The sequence below is a fragment of the Typopeltis vanoorti genome, chromosome 14 (genome assembly GCF_054136105.1).
Source record: "Typopeltis vanoorti isolate ZY-2024b chromosome 14, IOZ_Tvanoo_1.0, whole genome shotgun sequence".
Lineage (NCBI taxonomy): Eukaryota > Metazoa > Arthropoda > Arachnida > Uropygi > Thelyphonidae > Typopeltis > Typopeltis vanoorti.
The window spans coordinates 107,571,275-107,589,435 of NC_143562.1; the positions used below are offsets into that span (position 1 = coordinate 107,571,275).

At 33.5% G+C, this 18,161-nt stretch overlaps 1 protein-coding gene across 6 annotated transcripts in view; it reads right to left on the bottom strand.

Moving 5' to 3' along the window:
- Positions 1-18,161, bottom strand: part of LOC150099827 (semaphorin-1A-like) — a 405,107-nt gene that overhangs the window by 98,804 nt on the left and 288,142 nt on the right. For all 6 annotated transcript variants that reach the window (XM_090404329.1, XM_090404333.1, XM_090404331.1 and 3 more), the window contains exons 13-15: positions 11,986-12,107; positions 11,128-11,210; positions 6,495-6,717 (exon numbers count right to left, since the gene is read on the bottom strand). In XM_090404329.1, coding sequence (XP_090260455.1) covers positions 6,495-6,717; positions 11,128-11,210; positions 11,986-12,107 — 428 coding nt within the window. The remainder of the gene's footprint in view (positions 1-6,494; positions 6,718-11,127; positions 11,211-11,985; positions 12,108-18,161) is intronic.

An 18,161-nucleotide genomic window follows, 5' to 3' on the forward strand; every position in this document is an offset into this window, starting at 1 on the left:
TACAAGAACAGTTTAAAAAATATACAAGCTAGAATACTAACAATAGATCGTTGAAATTAGAACATGCCGCGTGATGTTATATCACTAAGTATGAAACGAAATATTTTGAAGTAGAAACATGATTGAATTTGCTATTAAAAAAAAAAAAAAAAAAAAAAAATTAATGAGTAATCTTGATTAGGCTTTCCCAGATTTTTGATATAGATATGCAGTCATTACGATTCAGGTTGAATCGTAATGACTGCATATAATAATAAGCGTGGAGGCCTTGCTCCATCATCCCAACCTGAATCGTAATGACTGCATATCTATATCAAAAATCTGGGAAAGCCTAATCAAGATTACTCATTAATTTTTTTTTTTTTTTTTTTTTTTTTTTTTAATAGCAAATTCAATCATGTTTCTACTTCAAAATATTTCGTTTCATACTTAGTGATATAACATCACGCGGCATGTTCTAATTTCAACGATCTATTGTTAGTATTCTAGCTTGTATATTTTTTAAACTGTTCTTGTAATACCACCGACGATGGTCTGCTATTTCCAGACCGAAATATTTGGTTAAATAAATATCTTTCTTGTGATTACGTGATTATATCATTCATTCTAACTAATTCTGTATTTTTACATGGGCATCTAGGTGGTTTTGAGCAGTCTGATTGTTACAGCTGATTAGCACAATATCTGCAAATCAGACTGTAGGTATGGCCTGTCATATCTTTAAGATTTATTGTTTCTCCATTTTCTGTGAGTCTGAGAACTCATTATCCATCTCATTTGCTCAAATGAGAAGGATAATAAAGATGTTTCTGCATTTTTCATAATTGTTCTCATAGTACACATTGCTACGTTTAAAGAAGCAGCTATACCAACTTGACATTCACCTGCTTTATAACAGTTTTAACAGTTAATATTTTATATCCAGGTAAATGCTTTATCTTTGCATTTTGGATTTTTCACTTTCAATATTTTTCTAGACATTATTGGCTAAAAAAATTATTTTTTTTAAACCAACGCAAACATTACTGTATGTATTCAATAACTAAACACAACGTATCCAAATACTAAGGGAGTTCATACATTCAGTATTATCACTTGAAACCAGGAATTATAATTTTCTCAAGTTTTCAAAAGAACAATATACCTGAAGGTGTTGAATGAGATAGCATTAACTGAGGTCTTGCTGTACTCCTATTTTCAAACAAATCAACAGCTTTATTTTTGAGTAGAAGTGGCGTAAATGGTTCAATTCAATTTAGTAGCATTTTATTATAGATTTTTTCATCTAGTAGGAAATTGTGTAATTCCTCTAAATTTCTTGGTAGTTCAGATTAACTTTCCATGGGTATTGGCCACATTGGTTGCACTATGCCAATGTATTTGTTATTATGACCATGTCACCTAAACTCACACTACTAGTATATCTGAGTAGATCATACCACAATTCTGCACAAATGTACATCATAATAAAAACAGTAGTATGTAGAGCTAGATCCATTTACTCAAATGGCATTACCCAAAATCTTAAAAATGAATCTTAGCAATTTTGAATATAATTTACCAGCCTGGTTGGCTGAGCGGTTAGCGTATCCGCTCTCCAGTCAAAAGGCTGCGGGTTCAAATCCAACCGTGGGCATGGATGTTTGCAATCATCTGTGAAAATACTAGTGGTGGTGCTGATCGGTAGATAGCGTTAGTGTAGTTTCGGTTCTGTAGTTGGTGGGTTGAGTGGTGGAGACAGAGTTATAGAGTAGGTGCCCACCCTCGAGGAGTCTTTGGATTCACCGAGGGTGGGTCCAAATAATAATAATTATTATTATTACTTGACACCTAGAGATGTCAGGTATTAATAATAATTCACTAGTTAAAGACTAACAAAAAACAACTGGATCCCTCCAAGGGCACTAGCTCTTTATAATATATGAACTTTTGAAAGAATTAAATGATGCTAATAAATACCAATTACAAACTACTTATAAATCTCACTTTTCCTAACTGCAGTCCTAAGGATATAATCTATATATTCTCTTATGATGCATTCCATCTAATGTATACCAGTAGTATATAGAATACACTGCCATCCTGATATACCATATATACTAGGAATATATAGAATACATTGCCAATGCCAATTCCCTTGTTGTGAATAGTCTGGTGGATCTGCAGATAAACAAAGAGAATACCTAAATTACGTAATTATGAATCAATCTGAAAAAAGTCGACTTGCAGATGATGTTCCTATCAACCTTCCCACAGCAAGATGGGAAGAGGAGGGGGATCATTCTACAGAACATTCTTAATTTAAATACATTTCAATGATGAAAACTAAAATATTTGGGCCAGTCATTCTTTGCTTAAACAAAAGATCCAGCAACCCTTTTAATGCATCTAGAGGACATAGTCAGAATATTTTAATACTTGTTTAAACTTATTTCTTATTCAGTTATGCTTTATGATTAACTTCGAAAATGCCTGGGGTACTGTAGATGAAATACGGGATTACAACATTTTCCTACAGTGTTGTGGCAACTATTAAAACTGTTTTATTAACATTTATGTATCTAACATACCAAGTCTAGATTTTTTTTTTCTATTTTTAAATGTCACCTCTATTCTATAATAACTCCAAGTTTTCTATACCCCCCCCCCCCAAACAAACATTTCTAAACTGGAGTATCACAGGATTTTTAGGGATAAGTAATTCTCATTGTCCATTCTACCTGTTTTGAAAATTAAATTTGCCTCCTTCCCTTAGTATCTGAAATAAATCACTGAGGTGTTTCAGAATGATTAGATTTGATTTTATTATCTTATTCTCTTAACGGCAATTATATCGACATCTTTAATCTCTGTACTAGCTTAATGTAGTCTATGAATGATTCTTACATTGACAGATATCTTCAATTCATTTGCAGTTGGAAAAGAAAATCGCAGACCTAAAGTAAAAATTTTACTCAAATATTATGAAATCAGTTAGTTTCTGACTTCACATCAAATAATAAACACGTGCTTTGTCTCGCACAATACTAATTTTGAATGAATTAGAACTGTCAGTTAAAACCTAGTCTGTTATCTTCATATCGCTTACCAATTGTATCCCTGAAGATACCGATAGCAAATATCGGTGAAACTAGTAGGATGAAAAATTAAAATTCACTTGACTAACGTTCATAAAAAGTGTTATAGTTTATTAATAAACACTTGATGCATGTGATAAAAAAAAATTCAAGTGGAAAGAATGAATTTTCCACCTATGCCACCAACTGAGATATGGTTATATTCTTGTGATAGATCATATCTAATAATGGGACAATGGATAACTCAAGCAAAACATATTTTGTTTTAAGCAGTTTAAAACCAGTTCTATTCATCATGCTATTTTGTTATGCAAAACTAAGTAATTTTAATTGGACTGGTACCATGTTTTTTTTTTTTTTTTTTTTTTTTTTTTTTAAATCAATCAGGTATTTATACCTGATATTTGACGATTAGCAAGAATTTCAGCTGGATATAAAGTATTTCAAGTTATGTTCTGGGTGTTTATATCTTTGAATCAAATGGTGTTTTTCTCATTAAAAGGGAATCCTAGTAATTTAGGATTCTCCTTTACTGCAAGGAAGGAGTCAGCTCTAACAATCCCCCCCCTCCCCATTCGCTTGCTTTAAAGTACAAAAATGAAAGCTGGAAGAAAATAACACCTAATAAAGATAATGCATTTTTTTTTTAAATGCTGTATAAATAAGGTCTTCTCTTATGAATATTTTAAATGAAAGCAGCTCTCAAAAAAAAAAAAAAAAAAGCAAATTTCATATTTCTGATAATAAAAATAATAATAATGCCATACACAAAATATTCAGCCTAGAATACATCAGTGACAGATAGGAAGAGGACTGAGGTTAAAGAAGAAACTTAGTAACAATGGATTTGAAGCCTTGTAGATCATACTTGACAGGAAGAAAGGCTGTTAGGTAACACTCACTCTTTCCAGATAAGTTACAAAGGAATCCCCAGGTGTCTTGCCCAAGAGGCCAAACACATCAGCGAACCATAACCATACTAATGGTTCGAAAGTAGCCATGGTAAGTACTTTGTTCTTAAAATGCACCATGTAAAAGTTCACTGGGAGTGGGGAACCAATGTAGCACCATTAATCTCTAGATTATTTCCTTGCCAAGTAAAGTGACATGTATGAGTAATTCAAAGATATCAGGGGGAAGTTAGCGTTATTAAATCAAGAGTGGTGCATTTCCAAATCAGTGGTACATTAGTATATAAAGAACATGATATCAAAACTAATCATTATGTTGGAATTTTTAAGGATGTGAATTTTTTTTTTTTGTAAAAGCAGAAAAGTTACTTATGAGATGGACAAGTAACTCAGCTAACTGTTAAGCAAGTTTATAAGTTGGGATGTCTAGTTCTCTCATTTCAGATCAACTTCACTACTGCACAGAAGCAAGTTCTAAAACCAGAAATTGTGATGAATATAAGAATGTGGAACGGAGAGTCTACTATCTTCAACAGCCAATAATGCTTGTTTAGACATTGCAAGCATCCTAGCTAAATCTAAACCCCACCTAAAAGCAATAATTAAAAAAAAAGTTCATCATCGTTAAATTCCTGACATATCCTCAAGGGGTGTACAGGATATGATAGTACTACAAGAAAAACTTACATCACCACTAATTTGCTATCTATAATTTTCCTCCAAACCAATCTGTTACCTGTCAAGATTCCAACATTAGCAGATCTTGTATTTCTGTCCAAGGCACTTTCTACTGTATCAATCCACCTATATCTTGGTCTTCCTCTGGGTCATTTTCCTGACAAAGAACACTTGTTTTGCTAATCTTTCCTTGCCCATTCTGTTTAAGTGACCATACGACACAAGGTTAGCTCTGTTACACATTCCTGGATGCTAACAACGTCGAGTTCTTTCCTAATATCCACCTTTTTAATATGATATTGCCATTGATGCCATCTGTTCAAACCCTAATCTTTCTCAGGACTCTCATATCTACATTCTCTAGTCTTAGTCAAGTATTTTATTTCTAACCCAACTCTCAGATCCATAAGTAAAAATTAGCTTGAACACCATGTTATATACAGCTAATTTAGTGTTTTGACTAAATTCTCTCTTATTCCATATAAATTTATTGAGTTGACTTTCTATCTTACCAGGTTTGTTGATTCTGTTGTCCATTTCCATATTTATTTTACTCTTCACTAAAAATTGTGCCTAAGTAGCTGAAATGTTTTACATGTTCTTATAGGGTCTCCATTCACAATGCAGTTGATATTTTCAATGCTTCTGCTTATTTTCATTTTCTTGTTATTGCTGACCTTCATATCATATCTATTACAACAGTTATTGAATTTAGTCAGGGAATCGTGCAGACTTGTACCGGATTTATTTAGAAGTATAAAATATATATAATATAAAATCATCATCATCATCAAATTCTTGCCATGTACCCTCAAGGGGTGTACAGGATATGATAGTACTACATGAAAAAAATTACATCATTACTAACTTCCTATCTACAATTTTCCTCCAAACCAGATAATATAAAATTATCTGCATAAAATAAAGAGCTGAGATTAACATTTCCAATTTTGATATGTTTAATACCACTTTCCTTCATAATGTTCATAACAGAGGAGATAATGTACATCCTTGTTGGTCACGCTACACTCTCTGCAAGGGGATAGGTGATTACAACAACAACAAAAAAAAAGTTGCTCCTAAGCCCAAAGTAATCATTAACAAATTGAAACCTGTTCATGTTAACCCTCATATTTATGATACACCTAAAATCCAAAAATAAATCCAGTACTCCCCTATGCCCTGGTGATAACAGTCCACCTTACAGACTTCCTCAACAGTTAACAATCAAGTATGGTGGTTAGTTTTTATATCACTTCCTGATTTACTTATGTACCACCAATACACTGTTGATTAAATAAAATCACTCCTCCGATATCTTTGAATTAATCAAATTTACTATGTATGCAGGTCTTTCAATCATAAAAATTGTGTTAAGTTAAAGAAAGAATCTTTGTTCCAAAGATAGCATATCAATGATTTGAAGCTAGAAAACAGAAAAGTGTAGTTTAAAAAACTACTGGAACTACAATATTCAATTGTAGTTAGCATATCTGCTCTCCAGCCAAAAGGTTGCTGGTTCAAATCCTGCCATGGGCATGGATGTTTGTGATTGTCTGAAAATACTAGTGGTGAGTAGGAGGATAGCGTTGGTGTAGATGATGATAATTATGGTTTGTTGTAGTTGGTGGATGAGTCTTTAGACTCCTTGGAGGTGTCAAGTAATAATAATAATTAAAACATTGGCATGATGAAAAATGTTCTTATGCACATTTTGAAAGGCTCGTAGAAAACAAAACTAAATCCGGGTAAACATTAAATTCAGATATAGAGTGATGCAAATGTTGTATACTTCACCATAAGCAAACAATAGTAAAAAAAAACTTACCCACATGTACTAATGTTTTTATCACATCTGTGAAGAGGAATTGTTCTTATTTCTTCTCGTGAGACAACTACTAATTTTCCATGGTCAGGTATACGATAAACTAATAAGTTGGTAACAGGAGCATGTTTGGGAAATACAAGGATCTCTTCTATGATTACAGTTGACACCTTTCCTGAAGGTGAGTCACTACCAGCATTAATGGCTTTTATTATTCTTCCATTATCTATAATAAGAAAAAATATTCTCTAAGATACAGTATATTAAAAAGATAAGATGTGGACTGTGACCTCACTTTCAATTTTCAAAGATTTTTTTTTTAAGAATATGTTCTGCATTCTTGCAGAAAGAAACCAATGTTCTCTATAGCACTGTGCTCCAAAGATATGTAATAATATTTAACAATTACATGTTAACTTCATAAATATTAATTTTAAGTTGTTCACACACATCCACCAAATAATTTAACATATGACCTATAATCTTCTAAGTAAATTAAAACATGCAAGCAAAATATTTATACTGAAGCATTTCCTAAAAATTATGTAACTTAATAGATTAGATGCATTTCACTACTACAATTGACATGAGTGACTGTCAGCACATTATTTGTATGCATAAATGCACCTGTATCAAACTTTTAAATTTGAATAGATCAATATCAAAAATTAAGTTTAAGTTACATGATTCAAACTATTAAGAATTATGGTCAAGACAATCTAAGTATATGGAGATATTCAGTAGTGTTTTCAAAAGAATGACTGTCAGAATTAACAATCAGTGATAATCATAAGCAAAGAAAGGATATGCCTGAAGCCAATAATCCTAAAAATGACAATTTTAATGAGCTCCTTATAGTGTGACATGATTTGTTATCTCAACAAGTGAACTTGGAGCAGTCCTTTAGATGTGTATTATAGTTATTTCACTTAATTTTTTCCATTAAATGACCTGACTAAAATCATAAATGGGTTAAACAGATAGTTTGCAGGGGACATCATAGATATCAAGTAGTAGGATGATTCCATACAGGTGAGGCAAAATTATTACTATTATCATTTTGGCTAAATAAATTTTAATGGACATTCTAAATAACAAATTTCATTAAATTACAAGATGTTATTTGAAAACATCTGTTCCTTAAATTAACATGATCAAAATGAAAATTGAGATAGCATAACAAAATTTCCTGTTTATCTAAACAAATTTATTATACAATTTATCTAACCTACAAGTCAAAGTCTACAATCCTGATTACTGGAGGCCTGTAATGGACACTATTTGGTCTTGAGTAAGATTCCCAGATTACCTAACCCTTATCTCACCTTACTTAAGGTGTTACAGATTTACAACCTTCTGTAAAAATTCTCTCATTTATTACAAACACATACATGTTAGTCTAGATGTTTTATTAAAAATTCTGTATATTCTTAACAAAGATCAAGGATCCTTGATATTCTACAGCCCACTAATCTCATGATCAGCTTCAACATTTAGTCAGGGTACTGCAGCTATTGGGAATGAGAAATTCAGACTTTTGGAAGGAATATAAAATCTTGCATTAAACAAAGAGTTTAGATGCAACATGCAGTGAGATGACAGCAGTGTATGATCATTGTCTGGAAGAAGCTGCTGAAATTATGCATTCATATGGAATTCAATAAAGACAAACCCTTTCAAAGTGATTAGTGAAGAGTTGGAGTTGACAATGAAGATATAGAGCAGTTGGCAAAAAGTTGGCAGAAAGTTGCAGAGGAAAGAGAAAAAAGCAGAACAAGAAGCAAAGCTCCAAAGTTTATAGTGAAAAATTGATAGAGACAATTGCCTCTCTTAATAAGGAAGTTTGATTGTTTGAGGAAATAGATCCCAACATGGATAGATTCAGCAGAGCAGACAGAATGGTGCAAGCTTCAATTATTTGTTAGAGAAATTTATTCAGAAAAGAAAGGACAAATTGTGTAAACTAAGTTGGACATAATGTAGTTTTTAAAGAAGCTCACTCCTGCTCTCACCCCCCCCCCCCCCACCACCACTACCAAAGATGTATCTAGACCTCTCATTTAAGTTTCATTTCAGTTATGCATCTGGTTAACCATCCTCAGATGGTTCTGAGTCTCATCTTCTGCAATTTCTGAATATGATGAATTCGTCATTGCTGAACCTCTGCATTTTTGTTGGCTGATGAATGGTGGTTTTTACATATTATCCTTTGTAGCACCTTCCGGTCACATTGTGTGAGTGCGGGAAGGGTCATCCACTGTGGGAAGCACTTACAGTTAGCTACTTGTGCTTCCATTTCAGTATGGTATCACTAATTGCTAACCTGAGATGTTCCAGCAAATTGTCAACAATTTGCTGAACAGACATGCCTGCAACATGGCATCCTATCATGATGCCTCTTTCAAATTCTGTCAGTTCTCTTCTCTCAGACATTTCACCAAAACAGTTGCACTGCCTTGGGAGCATCATATTCCTCCAATTTATACTAGCTACAAATGCATGACTTGTTACAATTCACGATGCATCTTGCCCATGGGGAGGGGGGGGGTTCACTGACTTCTTTCCAAGCAATGTATTTAGCAAAAGCAAGCAGAATGTGTGCCTGAATCTTAGTAGGATCTTGCACCAACCCTTCTTTATCAGACACACTAGCTTTCTACAAAGTGCTAAAAATAAATTCTGTTTCTGTTCCTGACATTTACCAAGTTCTGTGTGAATGTCATCTGTTGTGTTGTATTTTGGCTGCTCAGTAGAGAAGCCAATCAGTGAAAACCAGTATCAGTTATTTTAAGTGCTCCTAGTCTGGGCTTGCATAGTATGTCAACAATTATCACCATATCCTTTGGAAAGATGTACACTTTGTTCACAGAAGTAGTTTTTAAGCATGTCTATCCATAATGGCTTATCCATTCCTAGAGTTTGGAGAATTCACCTTAAGCAAATATATATCCAAAATCTAAGATAAAAAGCCAAATCGCTATTTTTTCTGGCAAAGTTAATTAAATTAAGGGGATAAAAATCCCTTATTATTTTACAGCCAGTATATGAAACTCTGAGATCGAAAACTACGATCTAAGAGTTTCATGCTGAAGAACTATCGGCGAATCCAAGCATAAGTGAACACCTGGTAGTACAACACCAAAGCAACTTGAAGCAAAGGTGGAGCAAGCTCCCTCACTATCCTTGATATTTTCTCATAATGTAAAACACAGCTCCTAGGAGATGTAACACTGCCTTACATTATGAGGAGAGGTCACTACCCAGACCAGTTTCAACCTTCTTTTGAGGTCTCATCAGTGAGTAGGTAGACTTGGATGATATCAAAGTTTAAGTGAAAAGAACTTACATACCTTCACTATACGAATGCCAGAAAAGTGTGCCCATATATTATAATTAAGATAAAAAGTCAAACAGCCATTTTTTCTGGTGAAGTTAATTAAATTAAGGGGATAAAAATCCCTTATTATTTTACAGCCAGTATGCAAAACTCTGAGATTGAAAACTAAAATAATAAGGGATTTTTATCCCCTTAATTTAATTAACTTAGCCAGAAAAAATAACCGTTTGGCTTTTTATCTTAGTTATAATATATGGGCACACCTTTCTGGCATTCGTATAGTGAAGGTATGCAAATTCTTTTCACTTAAACTTTGATATCATCCAGGTCTACCTACTCACTGATGAGACCTCAAAAAAGGTTGAAACCGGTCTGGTTAGTGACCTCTCCTCATAATGTAAGGCAGTATTACATCTCCTAGGAGCTGTGTTTTACATTATGAGAAAATATCAAGGATAGTGAGGGAGCTTACTCCATCTTTGCTTCAAGTTGCCTTGGTGTTGTACTACCAGGTGTTCACTTATGCTTGGATTCGCCGATAGTTCTTTGGCATGAAACTCTTAGATCGTAATTTTCGATCTCAGAGTTTCGTATACTGGCTGTAAAATAATAAGGGATTTTTATCCCCTTAATTTAATATCCAAAATCAGTTTATTTGTATGATGTTATCTTTCTAGCACATGACACTTGCTTTCAGCAGTTAAAATATTGTGTTCTGCCTTGTTTATGTACTTATAGCGAAGATTTAGTATCAACACACCTATCTACTGTGTTTAAAGTTTTTACACTCTTTAAAGTTACAGGTTTCATAAGTTGAACACTGTTCAATTTAACCATCGGCAACCATTTCATCCAACCTATGAAACATTTCATAATATGCTAAAAATGTACACGATTAAAAATTAAGCTACAAAATCCTGATACTAAATATAAAACTAAGTGGCAGATGTGTCTTTAAAACATTTAAAGAAATTTTACTATGTAAAATTTACAAATCATTTCATAAACTTTAAATTTTTAAATACCTTTGCAAGAGCCATGCAAGCAAGCAAAATGACAAAATTCTTTGATCTACCACAAACAACACTATTTCAATGGTAGACCTATGGACTACCCCCCCCCCCAGCCTCAGGTTTTTGAAAACTAAATTGTTTAAGTCAGATAAATGCAGAAATTAATGAACACTGAATAGCTCAAGCATTTAATTTAAATAATGTAAGGAACATAAAATCATACATAAAATGTATGCAATACGAATATGCATATACATCAAAAAAAAAAAAAAAATCACTGACATACCTGTACCAATAAAAAGGACATCATAATGCTTTCCATCTGCTGTTTCAACTTGGGGATCTACTGCTATATATGTGAATCGATACCTGGAAAGTGAATTTCTTATAAATAAGAATAAATTCAAATATAAAATATTTGGAATTAGTTAATACTAGAGATATTAAAAACATCTTAATGCATTTTATCCTAAATTTAGATTAAAAAAAAGGGCAACATTAATATGAGAAATATTATGTTAGCAGTTTTAAATGCATTAAACCCTCCAAATGTACTGTTTAAGAGGAAAGGAATTGCAAATTTGTTTAAATATGAGTGGCTTGACAAATTTGATGACCTGTTAACAAGCAGCATATATATGCAGTAGTTAAGTAGCTGAAGGAATAAGCACATTAAGCTGAAGGAATTAGGTTATTCTTATAAAAATATTTAGTATGAATTGTAGAAGATCTTTTAACAAACATGTCATCAATTTTAGATGTATCAAATTAAGTTCGATACATCTAACTTGTGGTTTGAGAGTTTCACGTGGGAAAAAAAAAATAAAATAAAATAAAATAAAAAATACAGAGAATATTGAAGATGTGGATGAGAAGAAAAACTTGTGTAAACCAAATAAACTGTGTGATAATTTTTTCACGTTGGCCGATAAGCCTGACAAATAATGATGCTATGAGGCTTGGTCTCATTACATCATGCTAAACAAAGTTAACGTAGCAAAGTTTCTATTGTAACAAAGTTTGAGCTGATCAAAAGTTTCTATTGTAACAAAGTTTGAGCTGATTATTTTACAACACTAATAAGAATTATTTTCCTCTGACCAAAATTTGTATTTGTCTGTTTCTTTAATAATTAATGACATACCTGGATATTGGGTGCAGGACCACAGGAGCACCCCAGAATGTGGGCACAGCTTGGTCCATTAGAGTATGATCTTTAATGAAATTTACAGTGACTTCTGGCAAGGTACGAGAATCATTCACACACTGGAATGGAATGTACAGGATAAATTCCTAAATGCAGAAATTCTATCAAGCATTAAATTCAACCATCTTATTAGTTTAAATTTAAAAAAAAAAAAAGTAAAGTTCATACAGATAAAAAGTTTGCATACAGGTATCCCTTGCTTAACGTGGTTTTGATTAATGCGGCAAAATTAATTGCGACAATAGCAGCCGTGCTCCCTGAGCCTGAGTGCCAGCCAGTTACTTTGCTGCCAGCATTAAGAGTGGGCATGTTACATCCAGTTGCAAGTATTAACAAATTACGTTCTTCGAAAAATTTTACAGCCCATTAATCACGTTGAAGAATAAGAGCAATCCCACAACCGAGTCATTAAGTGAAAAAAAGAAGAGGAAAGTAATTACCTTACATACAAAACTTGATGTAATTAAAACATTTAAACGTGGTGAAAGTACAAGTAAGATCGGAAGCGAATTTGGTTTTAACGAGTCTACAATACAGACTATTTTATCCAAAGCTGATGAGTATTGCGAGTAAGGTAAAGTTGCATCTACAAGTATGCAATGCACACGTAACTGAAGTGCTATAAATGGAAGATCTGTTGATTATTTGGCTGGAATACTGCAATCAAAAGAGAATACCAATTAGTGCTTATAATATCATGGCCAAAGCTCTCAGCCTGTTTTCAAGACTTAAAGAGACTAAATATAAAGAAGACAATTCAAAATTTGCTGCTAGCAAAGGCTGGCTTAAAAATTTTAAATCTAGGGCTGGACTAAAGAATGTGAAAATAACAGGTGAAGCTGCAAGTGTTGACGAAGATGCTGTATCTACATTTCCAGCTGAGATGCAGAAAATTATTGAAGAAAATGATTACAATTACCAGCAAATTTTCAATGTAGATGAAACTGGCCTCTATTGGAAAAAAATACCATCTAGAACTTTTATATCAAAAAGAGAAGAAGCCTGGCTATAAAGTATCAAAAGATTGCTTAACTAATATAATGCACCTGGTAATCCAAATTATCTTAATGATCTGTGTGAGAATGTGAAAGTTTTATTTTCCCCACCAAATACGACATCATTGCTACAACCTATGGACATGAGCGTCATTGCAACTTTCAAAGCCTATTTTCTAAAAAAGACATTCTCAAAGGCAGTAGAAACAACAACAGGAAAAAATGCAATTACGCTCCAAGAATTGTGGAAAAAATTTAACATTAAACGTGCAATTGAAAATATTCATGACTCGTGAGAGCAAGCATCTTCTGGCTGCATGAGGGTTGTTTGGAAAAACCTTTTGCAGAATGCACAATTGGTGAAGACCTATTTTTGATGGTGTTGAGGCAGAAGATGTTAAAGAATTATTGGATTCAAATTCAAAAGATTTCAGTGACAACGATCTTCTTGAAATTGAACAACAACATGCATATGAAGACAACGAACTAATGGAATGTGAAGATGAGGTTCCAAAGGAGATAACAGTCAAAGAACTGGATGGAATATTTCGCAGTTTAGAATCGCTTAAGCAGCAAGTAATGGATATGGATCCAGATGTTAATCGAAGAATGCTTGTTTGCCAAGGATTGGTGTCAGTTTGCTTGTTATCGTAGAATTTATGCTGATAAGAAAAAAACTAAAACTGTTCAAACAACTCTTGATAACTTCTTTTGATAAAAAAAAAATTTGCAGTAACTAATGTAGGTATGGTTAGCCTGTCCGCACAGTTAACCTAGTCTTTGCGCTTCACAACTATATGCCTGGGGAAGGAGTGTCCTAGGTTCAATTCTCGTCGACAACGTGAAGAGCTTTAGGATCTGCCTCAGCCATAGCCAAGTTAGCCGGTCTTGGGCATGGATAGCAGGATTTTTTCCGCCAGTTTATCTGGGGTTTTTTCATCCCTCAAGCAGGCAAACCGGCCCCTTGAACACACAGGGATACAGCCATGAATACTTCAAGGCATAGGGGTGACCATTCTATCCTCATATTTCGGTTACAAAATCCAAGCATGCTTGGAAGGTTGTGGGCCTTAAAGGCCTGTTAAAGCCTTTGGGATGGGGGAATGTAAGTACAAGTATTTATTAAATATTTACTTTGCATTCATTTTTTATCTTTCCTAAAAGTACTTTCATAAAAAACGAACTATTAATACTGTAATCAATCATGGACGAATTGTACTTTTTACCGCTGATTATTATATTTGATTAATGCCATTTTGATATACGCGGTAACATCAAGGGATTAATTAACCTCATTAATCAAGGTATTTTTTTTAAATTTAAACAGAAATATTACAAAAAACTTTAAAAAGTAAAACCAGTTAGTTGAAATCCAAAGAGTCAGCTTTTGAGCCAATACTTTAAAATATTCTGATTTTCACATGATAAACTCCAATAAGCCCCAAATCCTGAAATGCGAAATAATTCCTTTCAAATTCCTGGGCATTGAAATTCATGCCCAGGAATTTGAAATTTTTTTTCATCTTAATTCAGGGCCATTGTCTCTAACATATCCAGACAATGGTTTTACATGATCTTTGACTGCGAGTACCTTCAGTACACTTTTGGCTAGATACAATTATGTACTATTTAATACTAGCCAACATATTTATAAATAGATTGTTTACAAAAATACAAGGTTTACTGTACACTTTTAAGGTTTCATCTTTTGAAGTTTTGTCAAGTTCAACTAATAAGTAGCTTTTACTTACTAGTTCACACTTTTTGACTAAGCTTATGGATATAATGTGAATGATGTAATATGTAAGTTTTATAAAAGAAATTGATCATTTTCTTTCCAATCAAACTTTTTTTTTTTTTTTTTATTAAAAACACAAGAATTATGAATTTCAAAGCCTTATGCAAATAAGCTTCTATGAACATTCATCCTAGTCTGAAATTTCAATTAAAAAAAATCTGACATTTCAGATCACATAAATGTTCCAATTTCCTGTTTCTTAGAAACTTCACAGATGAAGGCTCAGCTCAATATTGAGGGATTTCTTGATCAGTTCCTCTGAATTTAGCTTTTTTTTTTTAAACTGTCAATCCAGAACTCTTCCCAGAATTATAAAGATGTGAATATTAACTGTACATACAGAAAAATTTTTTCATTCTTTAATGAATAAAAAATTTTTCATGCCAGCCTGGCTGGCCGAGTGGTGAGCATATCCAACTCTCCAGCCAAAAGGTTGCGGGTTCAAATCCCACCGTGGGCATGGATGTTTGCGATTGTCTGTGAAAATACAACTGGTGGTGGATGGCAGTTCATTGTAGTTGGTGAATTGAGTGGTGGAGACAGAGCTGTAGAGTAGGTGCCCTCCCTTGATGAGTCTTTGGACTCCCTGGAGGTGTCATGTAATAATAATTACAAAGAAAAAAAACAAAAAACTCACCAACTATCTCTGATCCAGAGTGCTTTAATAAGGTGATATGTCTTTTCATATGGAAATGTGACTTCTGCATTACTTCATATTGCTGCATTACTTCACCTTGGTATCTCTTCTGAGTCTGACTCCCACTGATGAGACCTCACTGAAGGCTAAAGCTAGTCTGGGTAGTGGTCCTTTCCACTATGCTTAGCATTATGCATTTCCAAAAGGATTATTTGATACTAGCAATTAATGTGAAGTCATTAGCCTCCATATACAAGTAGCCTAGTTGTGAAGATACTTGATGTGCAAACTTTGTCTGTTTATACTTGGATAAAAGATTAAACAAGAATATAATTTCTTGTCAAGTTTAACTTGACGGTGGCACAACTTCACGTGCCACCGTAGTGCAATTGGAAGAACAGCAGAACATGGTGCCCTTCGAGTGAAAAAGACATGGGTTACAAGGGGAATCCTTATATGGACTTTTTCAGTTGAAGGCGAGTTAGCTGATCTCATACAGAGGTAGCAGGGTTTTTTCTCCTGGAAACTCAGGTTTTTCATCCCGCGTACAGACTAATCAGTCTTCTGAACACATGCAATTTACAGACAAAAAATACTGTTGTTGGCGATGATGGGCAATAAATGGCATTGATGGTAGTAGTAGGAGAATTAGTAGTGGAGAGGGTGAGATGTATTTAGCAATGCAGAATAGCGTGCCCTCCTGCAATGAGTCCTTGGACTTCCTGGAGGTGTCACAATAACTTTCAACAACTATCTCTGATCAAGAGTGATATATTGTTTATACTCAAGATGCAAATCAGTAGTTAGAAATGAATAATGTTTGCATGTTTGGCATCAGTGCCTTACACCCTTTTCAAGCATAAGACAGTAGTGAATGCTACCTCAACTGTTATTTTTAATATATATATACCATACTATTGAGTAAAGTGGTATTGAATCTGACACTTACTGAAGTAATAGGAAATAAGTTTATTTTTTAAATCTGCAGATAACATTCTTCTAAATAAATCTAGAACAAGTCTTTAAGGTTCTTCAGCCAAATTAAGTACATGCTATGATAAATTCTATATGGAAACAAGCAACATAAGATATGCACTGATAATCAAAAACAGAACTGTATTCTGAATAATGAATATGCAAGTTTGTCTTTAGTTTGTGTTCACATGCGCATTATGTGGGTATGCATATGTGAAAAAGTTAGACACAATTTTTCTTTGAGAAGAATAGAGTAAGACATTTTATGGATGTCTATGGAACAAAAGAAATCAGTCAAAGAGACATTTGATCCACGATATGCTGGGACCAGAAACCAGATTAAAGAAAGAGAAGGAAAGTGCTCATGGAAAATAGAACTGATTTAAGAAGGCAATGTACTCAAACAGGATGGAAAATGAATCAGCAAAAGAAGTATTTGTAGCAAAAATACTAGGATTTGAAGCTGCAAGACCAATTTCAAAGTAACTACAATGAAATAGTGACAGTATAAAGACTTAGCTGGTACACTTCCTAGTAAGTTAAGCATTTCTTGCATCATTTAGGAGTAGTGCTGAAGTAACCAATATCACAAGATGGCAATGCTGTGCTTGTTGATTGCACATGTTCTTGAGCTGATCTGTGTGTTTTATGGATAGGATTGCAAAGTACATTTTACTGTTCTTGATAAGATAGGTTAATTTATCCACAGCTGAACATGCCTAGGAAATTGATGATTCAAACCAAGTGGCTGAAGCTAAGGAAATTTTACTCACTGTACCATACCAAACCACCAAAAGTCACTAAAGTTTCACACAGCTGCAATGAAATGGCAAAGAAAAATTCACTATAGAAAATTATCTGCCATTAAAATATCTTCCTGATACTTATGAGTTCAATATAATGAGAATTATTCGGATAATATGGAGAAGTATTTTCTTGGGAAAAGTTGGATCTATGAATGATTCGAAGTTAAAAGGCAAGAGATCTTTGCTGTATTACAGATAACAGGCATCTAACCAATGGCTAAAATGGTTTAACAACAAACATCTGACAGCATGTACTCAGCTGGCACAACTGCATTTCAAAACAGATATTTTTGATGAACAATGAACAATAAAGAGAAAATACAGATCTATTTTAGCACATTACAATGAATGCTTTCTTGCTAGCTAGCTCTTTTTCCATGAATTTATGTTTTTGTTCTGTGAAAGCCCCTGTAGAAGTGCAGTATTTTTCTCACAATATGATTCCTAGCCATTCTCATCTTTCATTATTTTGTGTTATCTTTATTCAAAATCTACAACAATTATTCATATTTTGATTATCTTTACCCACTCCTACAGGTCTCTCTATGATGCTATTTTGCACATTTTACAAACTTACACGAATGGCTCGTGTTTCACACACTTTTCCATTACACTTCCCTCATATATGTTCATTCTTTACCAACCCTCAAATATTTCATCACCATTAACAAATACATTGCACAGATGCTTCATCACAGAATGTCATCCTGATCACTGAAGTTTATGTTATGCTTCAGCTGTACTTTAAAATGACGTGAGCTAAATAAATACAATTTACTGTTACTAATAAGTTAGTTATTAATAACCGTAAATTGCAGTTATTTACAGTAAAGGAAACTTACTCACTTAACAGATATGTTATCATCTTTCTTGGCATTAGATTTAATGATATGGGGTTGTTA